Source organism: Athene cunicularia (genome assembly GCF_003259725.1).
Source record: "Athene cunicularia isolate RWA chromosome 7 unlocalized genomic scaffold, athCun1 chr7_part2, whole genome shotgun sequence".
NCBI lineage: Eukaryota > Metazoa > Chordata > Aves > Strigiformes > Strigidae > Athene > Athene cunicularia.
Window position 1 is genome coordinate 2,468,410 of NW_020799108.1, and position 21,583 is coordinate 2,489,992.

Below are 21,583 nucleotides of genomic sequence, written 5' to 3' on the forward strand. Positions count from 1 at the left end.
ATCATGTGACGTTTTCCACCTTTCACCAAGTTTAAGTAAAACCTGCTAAACTGTATGTATGCTCATAAATAAACTGCTCTGATTTGTTTCAAAGACTTTTGACATTAATGTGGAGGCTGACACTAAAACCACCTAGAGAAAAGGTAAATGCTTTAAAATGAGAGTTCTTGCTTGTTTTGTATTATTGTGGGCTATCCAAAAGTATTACTGTCTGTAGCTGTTGCAGGAAGAATGGGTAGAATTCTTCTCTAGACCATACAGAAAATAGGCTCATGTTTACAGCTTTTTGTTTGCTTTCTTTTTTTAAAAGCTAACCTGATTGAGTGTCTGTGATCCATCGCTGACATCGTTTACTTACTTTTAATAACCATCATTTGCTTGTTGAAATTTATGTTGGGATTTTTTTTTTTTCTGACCACCTAGGTCCAGAAGGACTTGGTTTCACTGTGGTTACCAGAGACTCTTCAGTACATGGTCCTGGTCCGATTTTTGTGAAGAATATTTTACCAAAAGGTGCAGCAGTAAAAGATGGTCGTTTGCAGTCAGGAGACCGAATCCTGGAGGTTAGGATAAACATCTATTGTATTTGCATTGCTGAGTATTGATCAGTCGTTTTGGCATAAATGTTTTATTTCCTTATACATACTACTGATACATGGAATCACAATTCTTGACCTTGTTTTTTTAAAAATGTGTCTTATGGCTTTTGTATTGTTTGTCAACAAGTATTTTACTTGTGCTTTTCCCAAGTGTCCATGGGATATTTGAACAAGGGAGACCTGATAACATCCTGGTTTGTAAAGCAGATACTTTTATCAGTTTAGAAACAAAACACACCTTGCCTCTTCAGCCATGTCCAAAAATCTCTCAGTAATAGCGAGGTGGATAAATTCTCATTTTAAGTCAATTTTGCTCAAATCGGTAGGTTTAAAATTTTCAGCTATCTTGTGACAGACACAATCTCATTGTCTAATGGGTTATTTCTGCTTACTAACCTCAAAAAGCTCTTAAGGTAAACAGTTTTAAATACTTAGGTCTTGTTTCTGTACTTTTCATCTTCAAAGTGCTTTACAAACTAATTAAGCCTCGCAAACCCCCTGCAAGGTGGGTAAGTACTACAGAGCTGCTTTAACAGATGGTGAAAATGAGGGGAAAAAAAGGTTAAGTGGTTTGTGCAGGGCCAGAGGGAGAGACAGTGTGGAAGCTACTGCTAATTCTTCTTTGCTCTCAGTTACTGAGTGACACCTGTGTTAGGTGAGGGGAGAGTGACAAAAGACACACAGATATGACATCCTCTGTTCTTTTGTGTCTGGTAGGTGAATGGATGGGACATCACTGGCAGGACCCAGGAAGAGCTTGTAGCTATGCTGAGGAGCACAAAGCAAGGGGAAACAGTCTGTCTGATTGTAGCTCGTCAGGAGGAGGCTTTTCTACCCCGAGAGCTGGTAAACTCTTTTTTTCCTCAAGAGTGATATTGAAAGAACTCCGTGTTTTAAAACTAGTCCAAGAAATAGAAGTGAACTGTTGTTGACCGAGTAAGCCAGGGTAACTGTATAAGGCTTGGTTTTGACAAATGTTTGTACTTACATCTGATTTTGAGGGATACTTGATTTCACCTACTTTAGATGCAATTCCACGCAGTCTGATTTTTCATCCCAAAAATTACATCACAAGCATAACTCGCAGGGGAATATTGTAACTTAATTTTGTAATTGTGAAGTCAAGCATGACTGAAAATGGATTATTCTCTTTCAGAAAAGCAACAAACTTTAAACCAGAAATGTAAAGTGCACATAATGAGTCCTGCAGATTATCAGTAACAAACTAGTGAGAGTTTGCACCCCCAGGAGGTGCATCTCCTAAACCAGGTGCCAAACTGCAGGAGTGGTGAGAAATAGAATTCCATTGCACTGCACACAAACTTTCGAAGCAAGCTTTTCCCTGGCTGCTAGTCTTTGACGTAACAGGCTCTTGCGTGTCTGATTTTGTTCTATCTCAAGTGCTCAATTTTTCCTTCTATTTTTTTTTTAAACACTGTCATGAAACTGTGTTCTCTTTTCTCCCACACAGACAGAGGAGGACTACATCAGTGTAACAGTGCTATCTGATACCTACTTGCTTCCCCTCAAAGAAGGTCATCTCTTTGGTCACCTCTTTCTTATCTTGACTGATGGCTATACTTGACCTTTCATTAAATTCTCAGGATAAGGGAAGGACAGCATTTCCTGCTTTTGTCTCATTTTTATCTCCTTCAGAGAACACAAACCACCTTCGTTCTTTTCTTAAGATGCTTTTCCTTTTGCTTTAGACTGTTAGTAGGATCTTCTGCAGAAATCCCCCATTATGTTTCCTCACAAAACATTGCTGACAGTTTCCCTCTTGTTTCCTTGTTACCAGTTGGATCTTGTTGAGGTAAGGGTTTCTGCTGTCTTATGGTAGGATGAGAAGCTGGAGGGGAGTTCAGATTCTCTCATGTGAGCCTTTCCTCGTGTGCTGCTGGTGCCCACTTTTTCCTGTAGTAAAGCAATTGTCAAGTGTCCTAACGAAACTATTTTTGTTTTCGTTTTCCTTTTTTATTGTGTAATCTTTGAGTATAATGGTAGAATATTTTCAGCCCTGTAATTGGGCGTTCATTGTCAGTGATTCCCAAAGCACCAGTCATTATAATGCTCTTGTTTATTAAGCCCTGAGCTGTAGAGTCAGTTGGAGGGGTATGTCTGAGTCTGAAAGTAGTCAATTATCTATTATATTTAGGATTTCTTTTCTTCCACCAACTCTTCTAAATAAGAGCTTATTTTTTGAAAAGGCTACCCATCAACAGTTTTTTCTTGTGGGTTTTTTAAATTATAAAACATATTACTTGGAAAATGTACTTTAAAAAAAAAAAAGTATCTATTGTTCTTTTCTCTCTACCGTTCCTCCAACACTGTACATGATTCTTTATTGTCATAGTACAGATTCTCTGGAAACCACTGTAGCTGCATGTGGGTATAAAAGACTGGAATAATCTAAAAGCTATTTATAATTTTTACCTGCCACAGTTGCCTGCTATTAAATGCTAGCCCCTACAGCAAGGATTAACTACCTTTCAAAAACTGACTTACTTATGACTGGCATGATTGAAATCCAGAAAGTAGCCACATTTATCCTGCTGGCTTGACCTTTGCCTAGATTGCTTTCTCTGAAAAAGAATGGTGCACAAGTGATGTCCCTCACTGTAAGGGTGATGATATGTGAATTCTAATACCGTTCTGTGTTTCTTGTTATCCCAATCAAGCACAATATTGTACAAATGCGAGTTACTGAAATACTTTAGATAATTTTATGGAACCAGGCCTTCTAAATTAAAAAGCCTTTCAGCAACATCTGCTCATGGCAGAAGTGTGGGTTACCATACCACTAAGCTACCAGATGTTGATACTAGCATGATGCCTGTTAGAATTCATCTCTGAGAATAGTCTCATCAAAGATGAAAACAAAACAAAACAAATTGGTTCGTTTTTTTGTTTCTTTTTAGCTTTAGCCATGATACTACACTGACCTAATCCTCTGCTACCTCAAAAGTTACAGTGCTATTTTGATCAAAGAGGAGAAAAAAGACAGCACTTTAAATGTTTGTTTTAGGAAGGAAAGGCAATGGATAATCCCATATTTTTCAAGGACAGCTGTAACTGAATGCTCTATGTAACATGCATGCAGTTTACCGAAATGCTTGGGGGTTTTGTTAATGCCTGGCAATAATAGGGTAATTGCTTTAAATCAGTCTTGTTCTTGATTTGAGGAGTTCTCCAGGGACTGCAATCTGAGAAGCTGTTTTCTTTAGACTCCCTGTCATGTGTGGAAAGGAAAAGATGCCTCTGGAAGTTGGACCCACTAGACACCATGCAACAAACCACTTCTGAGCATGTTGCTTCACCAGGACTGGGCTCTTACACTGATTTCTGGAGAGAATTTGGTAGCTGCATGGGCACAAAGCAAATCATATACCAAAGTAACAGCATTTGGCATTAGGTTGCCTGGCTCTGTAATATATAATTTGACTTTACCTTGCCACAAAGCGGCAGTTTGGAAAAAGCTTGGTCTCATGAATATTTTCTTTTCAGCAAGCTAGATGGAGCAGAGTTTGAGGGTTTTGTTGCTGTGATCTGTGCTGATGACTTGCTAGCAAGTAGAAAAATATATTCAGAGTAGCAAACCTCTACCATGCCAACCAAGAGAGAGATGTGATATGGGTGAGGATGAATCAGTGTTGCAAACAGGCATTATTAAATTATAGGGAACTGGGGCTTCAGTTACACTAGCCCATGCAACATCTGAGAGTTGTACAGTTGTATTGTTTGCACGTAATGAGGGAATAAAGGAGAAAACCCAATCTTTGTAGCATTGTTATTGCTTAGAAAAAAAAGAAAAGGAGGATCTAACGAGATTTTTTTTTTTTTTTTTTTTTTTGCAGATCAGTGAAGTAGAATTTGGACCAACCACAGGCTGTCCTTCTTATTATCCTGTTAGCCAAATGTTCCCAGTAATTCATGCCAGCTGTTGACAATGTAGCAGCTGAGTAAGGAGCTGATTCCAAAACTCAGGGGAAGATCTTGATTCACTTAATTACCACAGTCTACAGAGTGGCCGGTGATTAGTGCATTCTTTAAGGTGCATTTGGGTTTTAAACTGTGTAACACTGATTTTTTTCCAAAGGATGGTGAATATTACAGAGAGAAACTGACTTAACAAGTTTGGATTTTCTAGCCCTTATCGGAGTAAATGGAATACATCAAACTGTGGCTATCATTCTATTGTGTCTTCAAAATACAATGTTTTGATCATGTGTATTTGTTGCATCTTGTTTTTTCTCCAAGGAAAATGTGTGATCTGAAGGTGCCATATCTTTTAATAATGATATAAAGATCACTTACTCCCCCTTTTCTTTCTTTATCCCTGCAATGGTAAAACAAGCAAAGCTACTTGAATGAGAACAGCTCTGGTGTAACCCATGCTGTGCCATGACCCTATGCAATTCTTTATCCTTATTATTTTTCATGAGCCTTAGGATAGTGGATATTCCACACATTAGCAGAGGAATACAGCTGTTCTGCAATTGCCAGAAAGAATATTGTACAAAAAATATTTTGATGTATTTTTCTTGAAGTTAGAGGACATATATAGTGTAAGCTTTTACTGATGCTTTATGTTTTTGTTTTAAAGATAGCTTTGACTTACCAGTTTCAACTACAATCACTGTTTCTGTGGTTTCTCGACATATTTACTGAACCCTGAAGAATGGAGGAGGCAAGGGAACAAACCAGCATTTTTATAACAAAAGCTACAAGAACAACAATATAATCTTGCCGTTGATCTTTGAGTCTTTTTTTACACATGTACTATACAGGATAGAAGGAAGCAGGATGAGTGGGAAGCACAATTAAGCAGTTTTTCTGCTTACCATGTGATTAACTTCTAGGTTTCAGTCTTTCCCTAGTTAATTCCTTCCACTACCTTGAACTTCTGTGCCTGAAGGAGAACTTGTTTGCCTGAAGTGTTGTCCTTTTTGGTTTTAATATTCAGAGCTTAATTTCTATTATTTCCTTTTAATTGTTTCTTGCCTTTTTATGTGCAGGAAATAATAGGTGCAATTTCAACCTAGACAATAATTTTTGCACCTTTTTTTTGTAGGTCAACTCAATGATTCTAGTGCTCAGTTAACCACAGATTGTCAAATAATTTCAGTCAGAAAGTGATTCCAGCAAGTACCAATTCTCTGTTATGTTATCTCTATTCAAAGGAAGAATCTGATAGGGAGAAAAAAAAGTCAGTATACATATATTGGATTTTAATAACATACACAAGATTCAGTTCTTGAATTGTTCTACATAATGAATAGAATGATATTGTGATTACATAGGGCACCTTTCATCTTGACTAACTTTATAAACTATGTAGATTTTTAAAAGTCCTGTTTTCTTCCGGAGAGCTTTTCAAGGAAAGTGTTTGTTTTGGGGCCTGTAGATTCTTTTTATCTAGAATAGTTGAGAAATTAGTGTAGGTTGTGTCCACACAAATGTATCTTTTTTAGAGTGGAAACATTGTGTAGTGCAGCCCCTCGAAGATTTTCAGCTTTCATTATGTAATTCAGAAGATGGTAACTAGTTCATTATAGCTTAGAGTACTGGAAACTATGCACTGAGGTTTGTTGATTAGTTACAGGGCTTGTTATAAAAGTCAGTAAGAAGTCACTGTTTAGAAGGAACGTGACATTCTACAGTGAACAGGGGGTGTGGCAAAAAGTATTCCTTTATTTATCCTGGGTTTTGGTGGGACTCCCTAACTTGCCAAAGGGGAATAAAATGCTTAAACATTTCATGTATCTTTAAAAAATGGTTGTTTTTTAAATTATTTAAACCAGAACCAACAAATTTGCAATGGCAGAATGAGCTCTCATATGCTGTGAAGTGCCAATATAGCTACCAAGACAGCAAACATGTTTACTGTGTTTTTCCATGTGATAGTGGTAGTCAGCCTCTTCAAGGCTGCAGAGACCTTATTGCATCTGGTCTACCATTGCTTTCTCTGTCAAGACCATCAAAGTGTTATGATCCAGCAATGATTTGACTTCCAGATCCCACTCTTCCTATTTTCCAGCAAATACAAGGTGGTCTGAAAGCTCTGGTCATAGCACTTATTGCGTGCCAGAACCTTTGATGGTGCTCTGCCTGCTGGTAAAGAAAGAGTTAGAGTGGAGATAAGTAAGGAGGGAAAAGCTTAACGTTACTCATACCATGAGATATTGTATTTGCCTACAGGATTACTGCCCAAAACTCCTGTGTTGAGGAACCCTACCTCAGAGTGTTGGGAAATGAATACTTAATAGCATCAGTCTCAGCTCTGATGTTGTTCAGAATTGTTTGGCAGCCCACTTTAACCTATGAAATAAAAGTATGTGTACATCAGAATAGAGGCATGTAAAATCTAGCTCTTAACAGAAATCGCGTCTTCATGCATTTCAGGTACATTTATCTAATTTACAGTATTTGCATTTAATATTGCTGAAATACTTTGGTTTTTTTCTTAAATCTTACTGGCAACTCTAGTACCTTGCCATTTACAAGAGTCTCCTGATTTATTCCATATACCATATGAAAATATTTAAAAGTCTCTCTGCCTTAGAATCTATAAAAAAAGTTTTCCTAGGCTGACTTAATGTAAAACGTGTGCATGTGGTGTTTGAAGTAGACATAAAAGAATTATACACTGCTTATTGCTTTGGTTACCATCCCTTTAAAACAGTAACCAGTAAATCAAGTAAAGAGTTGGATTTGTACATCACAATGTTGTGACCTTTTTGCCCAGAACATATTCTGAAAGCATATAGTAACAGCCATCCTAAATTCACCCTGAAAATACCATGCAGTCTTCCACCTTCATGAGTGATAAGATTTTAGGATCTAAGTGGCGGGGTGTATTAACTGCATAAGGCTGCAGCTCAGTAGGGTGCTTAAGCACATGGCTAACCCCATACGTGGGATGAAAATGGATGTTTTCAGAGTGGGGCATACCTTGATTGAGGGCTGAACTAGTTAATTTTTCTCCCTCTATTTCCTGCAGTTATGTAACTTAAAATACTAAATGGGACTGCATTTTTGAAAGTTGAAGAGCAATGCAACACCACGTTGCAAAACTCTTGCAAGGGCAAACCATTTTATTGGGTGAAACTTGCTACGGGATCTCAAATAGCCATGTCAAGCAAACTGGAGGTTCTCCATTTTTGAAGTGTCCTGTGACATCAAATAGTAAACTGTGAAATGCAGTATATCTGCTTTGGATGAAGAGCTGAATCTAGTTTTGTCAGGTTTTGAAGCTATGATTCCAGAGAATCTACATAATTCAAAGCAGAACCATTCTATCTAATATGACACAAATTTGTAGTGTACTGTGTTAATGTAAAAAGTATTCAAATACAGTATAATCTATCTCCATGGATTTGCTATTGGCTTTTTTTGTCTTAGCAGGGTGTGCCATTAGTGACCATTTAGTTTTTATTGCAGTACGGAATACAGACTTTAAAGAAGTCAGTATGAAAGCATCTGTCAGAACTGCTGAAGATGAATACATGCAGCAGTGACTTCAGTTTACTAGATTGTGACAAGATTATAGCAGTGCATTACCTTCGAGTATTATTTTCAAGAGCGTTACTGTATATCTTTTGCAAAATACACTGTGGATTTTATAGTGAGTGAATGACTGAGCTGTCAGTAAAGTATTTCTTAATTCTGGCTAGGCTCTTGGAAGGAACATAGAGAATAGTGCAAATAAGGAGGTATCTTCTTTTCAGGCTTTTCTGCCAATAATAGTTATGTGGTGCCACAATTTAAATGCTGCTCTTTAACTTTTACAGGTTTTTGGGGTTTTTTTTCAAAAAATAATTGCAAAAGCATGTAAATGTCTTATTTCCTTCATAAGCCTTTGAAAATAACCCTCCTGGGTCTCTTGCCTTTTGCTCTCGGCTCTGAATGGCACTCCAGGGAGTTGGCATCTCTTATCAGAAATGAGCAGCCAGGCAAGGGGCAGCCAGCATATTGAGAAACCATAATAGTGTGTTGGTCAAGGGCAGCAGACAGGTACTGAAAGGTCTCTTGTTGTGTTAAACAAATGCTATTTCCTTCCTGCCTTAAGTGGGAGCTAATTTTTTTTTTGTAAGCTTCTCTTTTGGCAAAAGAACAATAGGGATAAATAAGGCTTTTTCCAGTGAGAGATATGCATTAAATTATCATAAATCCACAGATCAAAAGTGCCGTGGTCAATGAGAACAGGCATTGTAAGATTAAATAAAAGGTCTAATTCAAAGTGGTGTCCCATGGCAGACAGAGGATTGACATAATATTGAATAGATATAACCATGAACTAAGTAGAAAGGGGAAGAATAAAATGCACAGTACTTTTTTTCAAAGGTTACAGTTCTGTTTGTACTGGTGACTGAGCAGTTTTTGTGTGTTGTGGGAGTAAGAGAAATTGACTAAAAGTATATTCTATCTGTTATTTAAAATATTGAGTAGTTATTGGTGAGAATTACATGCCAGGAAAATTTTAGGTTGTTTCAAGAATTCTTTATTGTAGCCTTTTAATTAAGAAATCAGACTCCTGAGGTATAGATGTGTTTCTAAAATTTAAATAAAATCATTGGCGGAACATCAATACATCAAATGTATCCTGAGACCCTTAGATAAAGGTTTTCAATCTGCATTGCTGCATGTTATTTAGTACATATTCTTAGGGCTTTCTGCTGTCAAACCTAGCAAACTCTGGATTCTCTCACCTTCATATCAACTCTTCTGAACTCCTCTGTCTGGGTTGTAGTGATTCAGTAAATACCATCGTTGATTTTGCTGAAGTTCCATGCAGGTATCTTGGTAGATGAAAACATTCCTGCCCTGATTTCCCTCGTGAGGGATGGTATCTGTTTGGTTGTTTGCCCTGTTCTGTTTAATGGCTCAGTCTGGACAGCAGGCAGAAAGATTGATTTTTAGACTTCTTCTAACTGCTGCATTCAGGTCCAGGAGAAACCACCTGGAGAAGGAGAGGAGATTGTTGTCCTCCCCAGGCAGTTGAGAGTGCTCCAGAACTGTCTGGAGTGCTGGATGGCACAACCGGGACGGAGCTTTGCAGCAGGAGCTGAGGCTGGCAGACTCTTAGAAATAGTAGGGAACAAACATCTTCAGGCTTCAGAGGGGACCAGGAAGAGAGATGTGCATATCTAGAGGGGACTGCTCAGAGTTCCTTGTAGCTGAGGAAGCCATTAAGTGCTGACAGGCTAAGATTTAGCAAAGCTGAAAGAAGTGTCTGCCCAACAAGGACAAAGTCAGCAGTGGCAAGGACAAAGTGAGCAGTAGAGATTGATTTTTCAAGTCTTTTTTTTTTTTTTTTTTCCTAACTTTAACCTGTTTTTGGTTAAGTATGTTTTATTAATACTTAAGATTTTAAAATCCCTTTTGCTGTCTTCAGTGTACGTGTCTTAAAGGAAAAGTACAGGCCAGGCCACCTCAAAGCTCTAGCCATCTTGAGGTCTCATCACTTGGCTACCTGAACTTTGATTTATGTGAAGATTTCTTATTTATCATGGTACTATTGAGTTACTTATCTATGTCTGCAGTAGGGAATAACTTCAGTGATATACTGTCATTTAATTCCTGAAGTGTTGAGGTGTGATACATTTGTTGTGGAAAATACACGACATGATTGTTGGCTGAGTAATTTATGACATTAAACTGTAAGTTTTTCCTCGGCTAGAAACATATTTGTGTTTCATTCATTCTGTGTTTGAGTGAAATCGGATTCTAGGATGATCTTGAGGTAAGAAGTATTTCTAATAGAATTCAAGGTTTAGTGCATTGGAGAGCACTTCCTTTACTAGACCATAATTCAGCGGATGGTATTGTTGTCTTGGGATAATGTTTTAGCAATGTCAGGGAAAAAGAGGCAGTGGGAATCCAGCTCTCGAATCACTAGCAGCATTTAATAGTCATACCTGCATGTTCTAGGAACAGGGACCATCGCTCATGAAATTAGTTGCCCAAATGAAGCAGTTAATGGATGAGATGTTGACTTAAGGATGGCTGGGCTCTTTTTGGTCATCAGCGAAAAGGCTTTCCTTGGGAAGAGCACTACCATCAGGATAATAATTTGAATCTATTTAGCAAGTATAGGATGAAATCAAGCTTCTAAGTTCTATTCATCCCTTTTTTATTTCTCCTGTGGTTTTCCTCCTTTCTGCTGCTCCTCACATTTTCTCACAAAGAAAAGTTTCCAGTCTTTTATTTGCACCAAAGAGTCTTGATGATACAGACCGACTGCCAGGCATTTGTTATCAGATGTCATACAACAAGTAGCAAATGAAAATTTTAAGCAAATAAAGACAGAGTTTAGTTGATCTTAAAATTAATTCATCATTGGTTTGTGGATGTGCATCTACCCTGTTACCCATCCCTATGAAATCATTGTAATGTTAACCATGAGGAAGGGTGAATAGCAAATTTTTGATAGTAGTATTAAACAAAGTTCAGCTTTAATTTTAAATTGACTTTTGCTGGATCCTGGCTAGAGATTTTTATGGTAATTGAACTATTGTTGTACAACAAACAGTTGTGAAGGACTAAGGAACGTTAGAGAGTTCTCCAGAAGTAGGTAAAAGCAGCTGGTTTTAAAACTTAAATTAAATTTATGGAGTGTTTGTATTAAGAAATTATCTGTTTCCCAGAGTATCATAGCAAGGAAAATAGTAGTCAAATGTTATGGATTCCAAATTAGATGCTAAGCAAAGCAGAGGAAACAAAATACTGACAGAAATTTACTGTACTTGTCTGGTGTCCTGCTGAGTACATCTTAATGTCTGATAGATGCAGGCATCCAGGTATGCAGACAGTGATCTGGGACGTTACGTAACAAGAGCTAATGCACAGCAGAGTTACGTTAAAGGAAGTTGGGAAATACTATAGAACATTGAACAACTCTGTTACTTTTTTTTTTTATTGCTCTGCTTTTAGCAATTTATTTGTATGAGAAATAATACTGAAAAATTATGTAATACCTTTATCTCAGTAAGTTTATAATGGGACTGTTCTAGTGACCACCTAGTCAGCCTTTTTTCCCCAGATATCAAGGGTAAAGGTCTTCTTTGAGACTCACTGACATTTCCTTGCCTGCTATTTATTTCTTATGTCAAAAATTGCCTGCAAAGAAAAAGGGGGAAAATGCTACTGTAAAGTGTTTTGAAGACTATTATTATGTCCCCTTTTAGGCTTGCTTCCCCCCCGCCCAAGGTTAAACAAGGTTGTTAGATTGCTGTCCTCTGGAATCCCTCCAACTTGTTTCTTGAAGCCTAGAGCTGAGCACAGTGCTGCTACGGAGCCTGTGCCCCTGCTGCAGAGAAGGGGACAGCATCCTCCTCCCAACACTGCCTTGTCATTAGTGTCATGGGTGGGTCAGAGACAAAAGCAGTAGTACAAATGAGAATGGTATTGATTAGAGTGCTTGACTCAATTTCAGACAGGCTCATCTACCTAGTTTTGTTTTCATATATTGGCTTGAGGGACATGTATAGATCCTGTTGTCTTTGGCTTTTTACAAGTTTGTGTTAACAAATGCATGAAATCCTAAATCTGAAATTAATGTACCTCTTGGAGCTTAAAGTAAAACAGGTAAGATGCTCCTGAGAAAGAAGCTAACCAAAAAATACATAATTTTTTCTTGACAAAAATACTGTGCCACCTTTTTCTTGAAAGTTTGGGGTTTTTTCAGAATAATAGCCTTTGTGCCAGGGTTTACTTTCTGCCATCTCCATTAAAAATTGGTCTGGTTGGGGCCAAATTCAGCTTATATGAAGTACAAGTTCATGTTGAGGTAACATTATAAAGTAATTCGTGGCTGCTGTGGAGAAGGTAGGCATGGACACGTAACAACGCCGCTCGCTGCTTTCCTCATGGTATTGGGAAAGACAAAACCACAGTATTGACATACAGAAGGGACAAGATCTGCTGCAGGTGTCATGGGTTAAAGTGGAAGAATAGCAGCAGCACACAGGAACTGCTTGCTTAGGAGACAGGAAAGAAATACAAAATAGATTGTCCTGAAGGGCTGCAGGAGACATCACATGTCCTGGACTCTGAGACAGATTTCTTCTGTCCGAGTCTGGGCAGGATGTGCCATTCAAGTAGAGCTCTAATCTAAGAGTTCTGAATCAGCTGACAAAAATATGTGCATCTTGAAAAACAAAAGATTGGGTAGAAGAATCTTTCCTCTAAAATCCTGAGAATGTTAAATGCAAAATGCTTATTTTAGAAGGCCAATAATAGTGAGGTTTTCTCTTGCACTGATTCCTTTGAAGGAAGTCAGAGCAGGTGTGTTTACAAATTATCATTCTGGGTTGTTCACAGAAGTATGAATTTGTGGGGTTTGGGGGGATTAAGTTCAGAATGTCTATATATCCACAGCTAAGAAACAAAAGTGACAGATTCATAACTGAGAATTGTCTACTTCCAGTGAACAAAGACAAAACCACAAATGAATAGCACAGGTACTGGAGATGAGTGTTGGCATCAGGACAACTGTCAGTGTTGGTGCTGTGTCATTTTTATATTTGGCGGTTAGACAAGTTGTGTTGACTTCATGTCATGTAGTTACATTCCAGAAACAATTTGATCATGGTGCATATTGGGATTGAGGTGTGTAGTTGTAGCTCTCTGGCTCACTCAGTTCCTCTCTGGCCAGTAGCTGCTTCTCAGCCCGTGCTGAAAGGGCATCTGAAATAAATGAAACTATAATTAGTGGTTACTCTTTTGAATTTTTTGTTGTTTCAGGATATTAATTTCTGCTCTTAGTTCTGTGATCATACTTGTTGGTCAGTCAGCATAATAGATGAATATATGGGACTACTCTGGCTGCTGAGAACACATCTGTATTGCTGGCACCTTTGCTGACAATTTCTTTGATACTGCATGTACCACAGCTTAGTCTCTGGAAACAATCTTTCATTAGGTGAAAGGAGGATTGGCCCAGCTACTACATTCCTCCTTGCATGTGGCCTCTCCTTAACAATTTAACAGAAGACTTTGACACCCCGGAAAGCAGACCCCTGTCATCTTTTTCAACTTGGACTTGTTCTGTGTATTTCCTTTTCATAGGTTTGTTCCTATTAATTTTTTTAACACCACTGTTACAAAGAACAGAAAATGTCCAAATGACAAGAAACATAAACTAATTCATTGTCTTAGATTTATATGGAGAAGGAAGAGTCGAATAAAATCGGATGTGATGCATAAGGTCTTTTCCACTAATACTTTCCATTAACACTTCACTCCATAGTAGGTCGTCTTGTCCTAGTTTATTTCTGTAGAGTGCCAGTATGAATATTTCAGGCAAGAATTTGATTTTGTTTAATTTAATGATTCTAATCGGCTTTAACAAAACCAAAACAGACACACGCACACTCACCCTGACAACATAAAAGCCTACAAAACTGCAGGTACAGTATACAGTAGAAGAAAGTTCTTTCTGATCTTCCTTAGCTATGGATACTTGACTTGGCAGTCTTGTAAACGGCAGTCTAATCTAGGAAGAATCTGGGGATCAACCTATACCAGAAGGGAAAAAAACCCACAAACCTCTATGGAATAAAAGTATGTACAAAGGGAGTTAGTGCAGAAGAAGTTGCTGTGTTTTCAATTTTCACCCTTCACTTCTGTTACACCAACTTCCTGCTGTAGTCAGGTTTAAGGGAAGGATAATTTTTTAAGAATTAAACTCAATTTTCAGAGGGGAATGGGATTTAACAGTACAACTATCATTACAGTTTGTGAGCTGCATGTAAAGATGTTGAGAGTTTTATGGCTTACATTTTTAATGCAGCTGTGTTTAAAATAAATGTCTTTTTTATATTCTGCTACAACATCAGTTTTATATCATGTGGAACTAAGCTATTTTACCTTCTATTTAGGCATATTCGTAGGTATCATTAAATAACATTTTAAGCCATATCATGTGACAAACTGTCAGCTAAATGCATTGTTGGTTATACAGCTGCTTCCTCAATCTGCTTTCTGGAAAAGGGGACTATTTCTTGTCATATGAACCTATGGATACAGCTAGTTTATGCATTGTCTCTGCCCCTTTTTCACCCATATTTTCATCCTTACTTTCTCCAACAGAAAGGAGAGCCAAACTGCAGTATTCTTTCTCCAGAAACCACAGAGCAGCTGACCTTTGAGATTCCTCTGAATGATTCTGGCTCTGCTGGACTTGGTGTGAGCCTAAAAGGCAACAAATCTCGGGAGACTGGAGCTGATCTTGGGATTTTCATTAAATCCGTTATTCACGGAGGTGCTGCTTTTAAGGTATGGAAGAAACACATCAGACAGTGGCTGCATCAGAATTCTAACGTTTCTGTGTTGAGTACTGAATCTCACTTGATAAGCACTCTAGAAATAAATACCTTTCTCACTCATTCCTTGAGATGAACTGCAAATCTACAAATGTTTTGTCCCTGGTGTTGTGTGTGGTAGGGTTTGCCACAAGGAAAGTGAACTGGTGGAAACCTTGAGGGGCAGTTGGATGCTGCACAAGATGGGGAAGGGCGAGAAGGATATGGGTGCGTACCAGGACAGTGGGCAGAAGGAGAAGGCTGCCCCCCAACTTCCCCGCAGCCAACAGAAGTGCATGGGAAAGTTTGTGTGCTGCTAGGCTCAGTGACAGAAAAGTTGGATGTCTACATTCATTGTCTACCTGCACTGCCTTTGGTTCTCCCAACCTGATAGAGGCAGACCTATAAAAAACAATCAGAAGACAAACTTCTTAACAGAAATTAGAAGTTGACAGATCTGTAAGGTTAAGGATTATGTGTTTAATTTACGCTGTAAATAAAAATATAGCTCATCATTTTCTTTTTTTATTCAAAATTATTTTTACCACTGTAGTAAAAATGTGACTTGGTGGAGCCTGACATCAATTGTGCGGAAGTTACTGATTGTTCTTGAGGTGGATGGAATTGGTAATATTAAATTGGTAAATGACAGTGTTATGAATTGTTCTGCTCCCTCTAAGGACTATACAAGGACTGTTGTACATTTTTATGATTAAAAAGTGTTTGAATTATTTTCTAATCTTTAGGAAATCTGTTTACTGCATTTTTTCCCAAATAAAACTTGAAAAAAAATTTATTGAAATTAGTAAAAATCTTTCAGGGCTAGTATGTTTAACTCTTGTGGATCCATAATGTAAATCTTTTCTTTTGCGTTCTCTCAGCAATTCCTTTCAGTTCTCTTTTCTGTAAAAATACCTTTTAATTCAGTGTATGTAAATTCCTCTACTGACAGCAGCCTGCTGAGTAAGACTATTCACAGCATTAAAACTTTCATGATCATCTATTTACAGCATCTGGTAAATAGTAATAATCAAGGATTTAGCTTTGATGTGAATGTTTAATACTTTCCCTGCTTCTATTATTTCCTTGTCCCAGTCCCACAGTTATTTCAAAGCTTGGATCTTCTCAGGTATAACTGAGCCTGGCACATGCTGTTCAGAACTCTGTCCATTGTTAACTCAGGGCTAAATGACACGTGAGTAAGATCATCTACTTGGCATATATCAGAAATGAGTTAAGGCACGATTGGTGAAATTAGGGCTAGATAAACTCAATTTATGTGCATGCCTGCTACAGAGTACAACTCATTTTACTGTGAAAATGAGGCTGCCCTCATTACTTTCCTTGAGTAATTGTCCACACCAGTTGCAGTAACAGTGTGTGTTGCCACGAATAAACTCACTGGTTTGAATAGCAAAGTTTGTGGAGCCATGTTGCGGCAGCATTAGTAGGCTGGCTACCTGACTTGTGCCTATGATGTGACACAACCGTTTCTGGCTTCGTGTGTTTACTACTCTCTATTCTCCCATAGTTACTCGCTCCAGTTAATTTTGGTTTGAAGGGTCTGCAGAATAATAAAGCAGGACTTCTTGGCTCACACCTAAGTAAATGAGCTACTGGCACAGTTAGTTACCATGACTGGAAGATTATTTTTGTCTTGTGATAACCTGTGGTCCTGTGACCTATTCTCTATTCTACCTTGTTATAACCCTTTCACCAATTAGAACTGTGTAGTAATAGATCTGAGTGCAGACTCCAGAGCAAATGAGATAGTAGCTGAGGCTCTAGTTTCAGCCAGAACTGTTCAGATAATCTTTCTTATGTGTTTTATACAAGTACTCACAGAATACAGTCATTTTGGCAATGTCTTAAGAACCAGTTTACTGTTACATATTCATGGAGAACTGCTGTCTTTCTCCTGTCTAATGACCTTTGTACAGAACAAAACATAATCAGTGGGTATTAACAATTAATAAATCTTTTTGTATCAAGTTAAAAAGCATGCATATATTTGTGCATAAACATTTACAATGTCCTTATTTTATATGTCATCTTGTAGCAAGTTTTTAAATAAAAAGCCTTTCTTTCTAGCTGGTAGTCATCCAGAGCATTTTCCTGTGCTATTCATTGTAACTCTCTGAAATGGAATATTACGGATTTAGACTTGTGCATTTGCTTTTCAGTGTACAAACTTTTCTTGGGAAACTATTACAGGAGGAAATCAGAATGCTCACTGACATAAGAATTCAGTATTTCTCACTTCTGCATTTAGAGTTTAAAATTTGATCTGATTTTGTGATATCTTGCTAATTTAATTTATCCCCTTGTCTATACAGTCACCACTTGTCTTCAAAAGAAGACATGTAATACATCGAACTTCAACACATTTGCTTCACTGCTGAAGTAAATGCTCAGTCCTTCTAATGCTGTATAAAGGTTTTGATACATGAAATTTCTTTGACCAGTGTGTTTTTTAGAATGAAGTTATGTATGAGATACAGAAAAATTTGGTTGATTACTGTTTCCTCTTACTGGTCTGAACTAAAGGTCTGAAGAGAGGCCAACATTTTTTAGTGTTTTTCAAAACATTAACACGTTAATCTAGCTCTGGTGTTAGTAGCATTGCAAAGTACGATAAGGGAGTTGTTAAAAAAAAAAAAGAAAAATTGTCTTTAGTTCTATACTTTGGTGTTGGGTTTTTTTTTTGTCCTAGCTGTAGGTTTTAGAAAATATCAATTAATCTTGCATCATACATGCTACAGTAAGACTCTACCTATTTACTGCTGTTCCTATAAAACCGAAAGAAGTAAAAATGCCTTAATGTTCTTACTTGGTATTCTAACACTGTATCCTGCAGGAATAAAAACGGTTGCTTTTGCTGATTGAACCATTATGTCCTTTCTTAATCTCCTTTTGTAATTTTTGAAGTGTCTAGTTTTTATCATCCCTGAGATAAGAGGTTACTAAGAATACTTGATACTTGTAATTATGCAGAGCCTTTCACGTGAAGAAAACTAACATTAGACTTAGTTTAAATGCATCATCTTTCCCCATAACTTTAGGGATTTCAGCCTTGTTCATCTCGAGACATCTTGGCTTTTCACTTGTGATGCATTCCTGATAATCAGGTACTTGCTGTCTACTGCAACTGAAATGCAGCAGAGCCATTATTATAGAAATAACGGAGTATTTCCTACATGCGCATTTGTTCAAATCAAGCGTGGTGTAGATTGAACCTCCTTGGGGCTTCTGAGTGCTGTTGCAGTAAATGTTGCTGCTTGTCTGCAGTGGATGGGGAAATTGGATGATTCCAGTAAATGCCATCAAGGAATTCCTTCTGAGAGAAATGTCATTGATGTGATAAGGGAAATAACTAGGTGTGCTTTGATTAAAAACATAAGGCCATGAAGAACATGGCATTATATGTCTCCGCTCTACTGTAAAAAGCATGAGAGTCTTGTGACTGACTGAATATGGTAGCCACGTGGTGGTAGGTTCTATCCCCTTCTGTGAGTCTCCATAAAAACCACAACAGTTTTTGAATAAGCAAGGGAACAGTAACTTCACCCTTTATTAGAATAGCTCACTTGCAGTTTCAGAGATGGCATTTGAAAACTGTTTTGCTGAAATGCCAAATGTTGTTTTTCTACTCAGAAGCCACAAAGAAATCTACCTTTCAGAGATGAAAGAAAAAAACGTGTTAAAACAACATTTAGCTTGTTTTGAGCCAAGCAGATTGTCTTGTAGTTCAGGCTTCTAAACCAGGCCATAACACCAGTCGTGAAAATCTGTGTTTGGAAACTGTTTAGACATTGGGAGATTTTTTTTCCCCCATCTTTATAATACAAAAGGTTTTTCTGTGAACTAACTTCTACCTGAGCGTGTGTGAAAACAGTGTTCAGCTGTCTTCCAGCCTACCTTGTACAGGTGACTTAGCAAGTGTAGTTGACCAGCATTTATAAAGCATGCACATCTTTTTTCTCTGATCATGATTGAAGTGTTGAATTTAAGTTGAATTTTGCGTTTAAGTGGAGCATATAACAGAGTGGGAAGAAGAGAGATGCATCAAAAGTTCTTTAAGAACTGACATTATTAAAATATAAATAAATACAGAGTCTCATGCAAAAGTATTACAAGGCAAATTAACTATCAGGCCAATTCAGAGCATTCTGAGACTGCAGTGATTAATTTAAAAATATGCTTTCTCTTCAGGACAGTTGCACAGTCAACAGATACAGTCATGACAAGATGCATTTGACGTTGTATTTGCATATACTTTAGTAAGAAGCATTAACAGGTATTATACATGGGTGTTTATCCACAGAAAGGGAAAAAAGCAATCCAAGAACCTATGGGACTATAGGACAAGGACGTGAGAACCTGTAAAATTTTCAGTCTTGGAGAAACTCACAAAAAAATAAAACCTTATTTCCTTAAACTCCTGTTGCCATGAATGACTCCATTCATTTCAGCAAATTTTGATAGAACACAAAGGAATTGCAACATGTGCAAATAATAAAACTCCTAGTTCAACAATGTTAACTCTTCTCTCCCTAAACATTAGCATGTGTGATGGCATCAATTTGCATGTAGAGAAAGGGTGGGGTTAACCTATTGACTTTGGCTGTATGTAAGTTTATGTTGGCATGAAATATTCAGCAGAGGGGTAGGAGAGGTTTCAGTATCTTTTCCAAATGGCATCGCTGTTTTCTATCCTCCATTCCCACACCCTCCTGAGAAAAGTTTTATTTCTCTTTATTTTCCTTCATTAAGTGACTCATCTCCCAGTTCTGTCTTTCCATCTTCTTGTCCCTCCCAGTTTATTTTGGATTCTGGTATATGCCTTTCTTCTTCAGCTCTGTGGCTATCGATACTCTGCCGTGGTAGTGACAGTACCCAGTTCCAACAAAAATAACACTTAAGGAAGCTGGGGACACAGCTTCTGTAACTCACTTGAGCACGAATGACTTAGACTTGGCAGGAATAGCAGAATAGTTAATTGAACAACTTAGTGATAGAAGTAAAAAACAAAAAAGTATATATATTTTGGATTACTCAGATGCATGAAATATGTAAACAGTTCAGACAAGTGCCTTATGAAGAGGATGTAATGAGCCTATGAATGAATCAGATTAATTTTAACCAAGCAAAGTATTTCTATGAAAGGTCTTTTCCTGCTATTCTTTCTTGACTGCCCTTCTATATTGGATGTCTTCAGTTTCTTACTCTTTCTCTTCCTTCTGTTGCCAACCTGATAATTGTGAACTTGACAAGCTTTAAAAGAAACTCTTGTCTCTTAATTAAATAGACCTTATTTTCTTGTTAAAGAGAGAAAAATCCATGGCACATGTTTTTATGAAAAGAAATAAATCACAGGTAATAATGACAACAGTAATAGGACTTCTAAATCACAAAATAGCAGTGTCCACAATTTTATTACACCTGCAAATGTCAGTTAACCTTGGCAATGAAAGTGAATTACTTTTTTCAAAGCATAGACTACCTGATATGGCTCAACCCTAATTTTATTATTGGCAGCAGGTTGGGATGTTAAAATACATGGTTGGCATTAATTAAAATAAGGATGCTTAAGTCTTAATGACCATTCTGAACTGAGAACACTACACCATATGGTGGTATGGTAATTGTGACAAGATAGACACTAGTGAGATAATAAGACAAAATTTTTGGAGCTATTTCTTACCAGACCCCAATAGCAGATAGTAATGCTTGTAAAATATGTTGTGGTACTCCTTCGCAGTTGCACTGCAGATACTAACAGCTATGGTGTGGGTCCTTTTAACTAACCAGAAGCTCCTTTTCCTGTTTTCTTTATGGAGCCTTATACAAATTAGATTGCACAGGCAAGAAAAACAGCAGCATCTACTATGTTTGTAATTGCCCTATGAATTCTTCCCAAAATACAGTAAATTCTGGGGGGAAAAAAAGGTCAGTTAGTTGGACACAAAGATTTTTCTTTTTAAAGGAAAGTTTCTTGTTTCTTAAATTTTAGAAAACAATGTCTGATTGTCTGCATCTTGTGTATGTAGCACCTCTGCCTAATAATTGTTGATTGAAATTATTTTTCTTTCTTTCTTTTAGGATGGTCGTTTGCGAGTAAATGATCAGCTTGTTGCAGTAAATGGGGAGTCACTTCTGGGCAAGTCAAATCATGAGGCTATGGAAACATTGAGGCGCTCCATGTCCATGGAGGGGAACATTCGTGGGAGGATCCAGCTTGTAGTTCTCCGAAGACTAGAGGTGCAGATAGAGGTGAATCAGTAAATGCATTTATTAAGATAAATGTCTTTCCAGACCCAGTGTTTTTGCATACAGGAGATGATGTCTAAAGTCTTGGTCACAGAGAGCTCCTCCTGGCAGAATGAATTCTTGACTTCCTGGAGTCAGGATTCACACAGTGTTTCTGGTTGGTATCTTCTGGTCTTGCTGTTTTGGTTAAGACCAAGCTAAATGTTGCCTCTTAATTTAATTTGACAAGTATTAGAACAAAAGCAAATGTGGTCCCAAAAGGGTTAATTTGGGATTAATGTGTTGATGTAGTTTTGACTGTCTGCTACTTCCTCAAGGCAATAGCTGTGATAGAGACAGTTTTAATTCTTCTGATTTCATTTGTTGTCATGGTCAAAAACTTCAATATCTTAGCGTGCGTGTGCCCCCCCC

General features: G+C 37.6%; 1 protein-coding gene across 1 annotated transcript in view; it reads left to right on the forward strand.

Moving 5' to 3' along the window:
• The window catches only part of PARD3B (par-3 family cell polarity regulator beta), a 494,000-nt gene that overhangs the window by 270,934 nt on the left and 201,483 nt on the right, over positions 1–21,583 (forward strand). The window contains exons 11-14 of the mRNA XM_026853194.1: positions 424–563; positions 1,317–1,445; positions 14,691–14,876; positions 21,005–21,175. Coding sequence (XP_026708995.1) covers positions 424–563; positions 1,317–1,445; positions 14,691–14,876; positions 21,005–21,175 — 626 coding nt within the window. The remainder of the gene's footprint in view (positions 1–423; positions 564–1,316; positions 1,446–14,690; positions 14,877–21,004; positions 21,176–21,583) is intronic.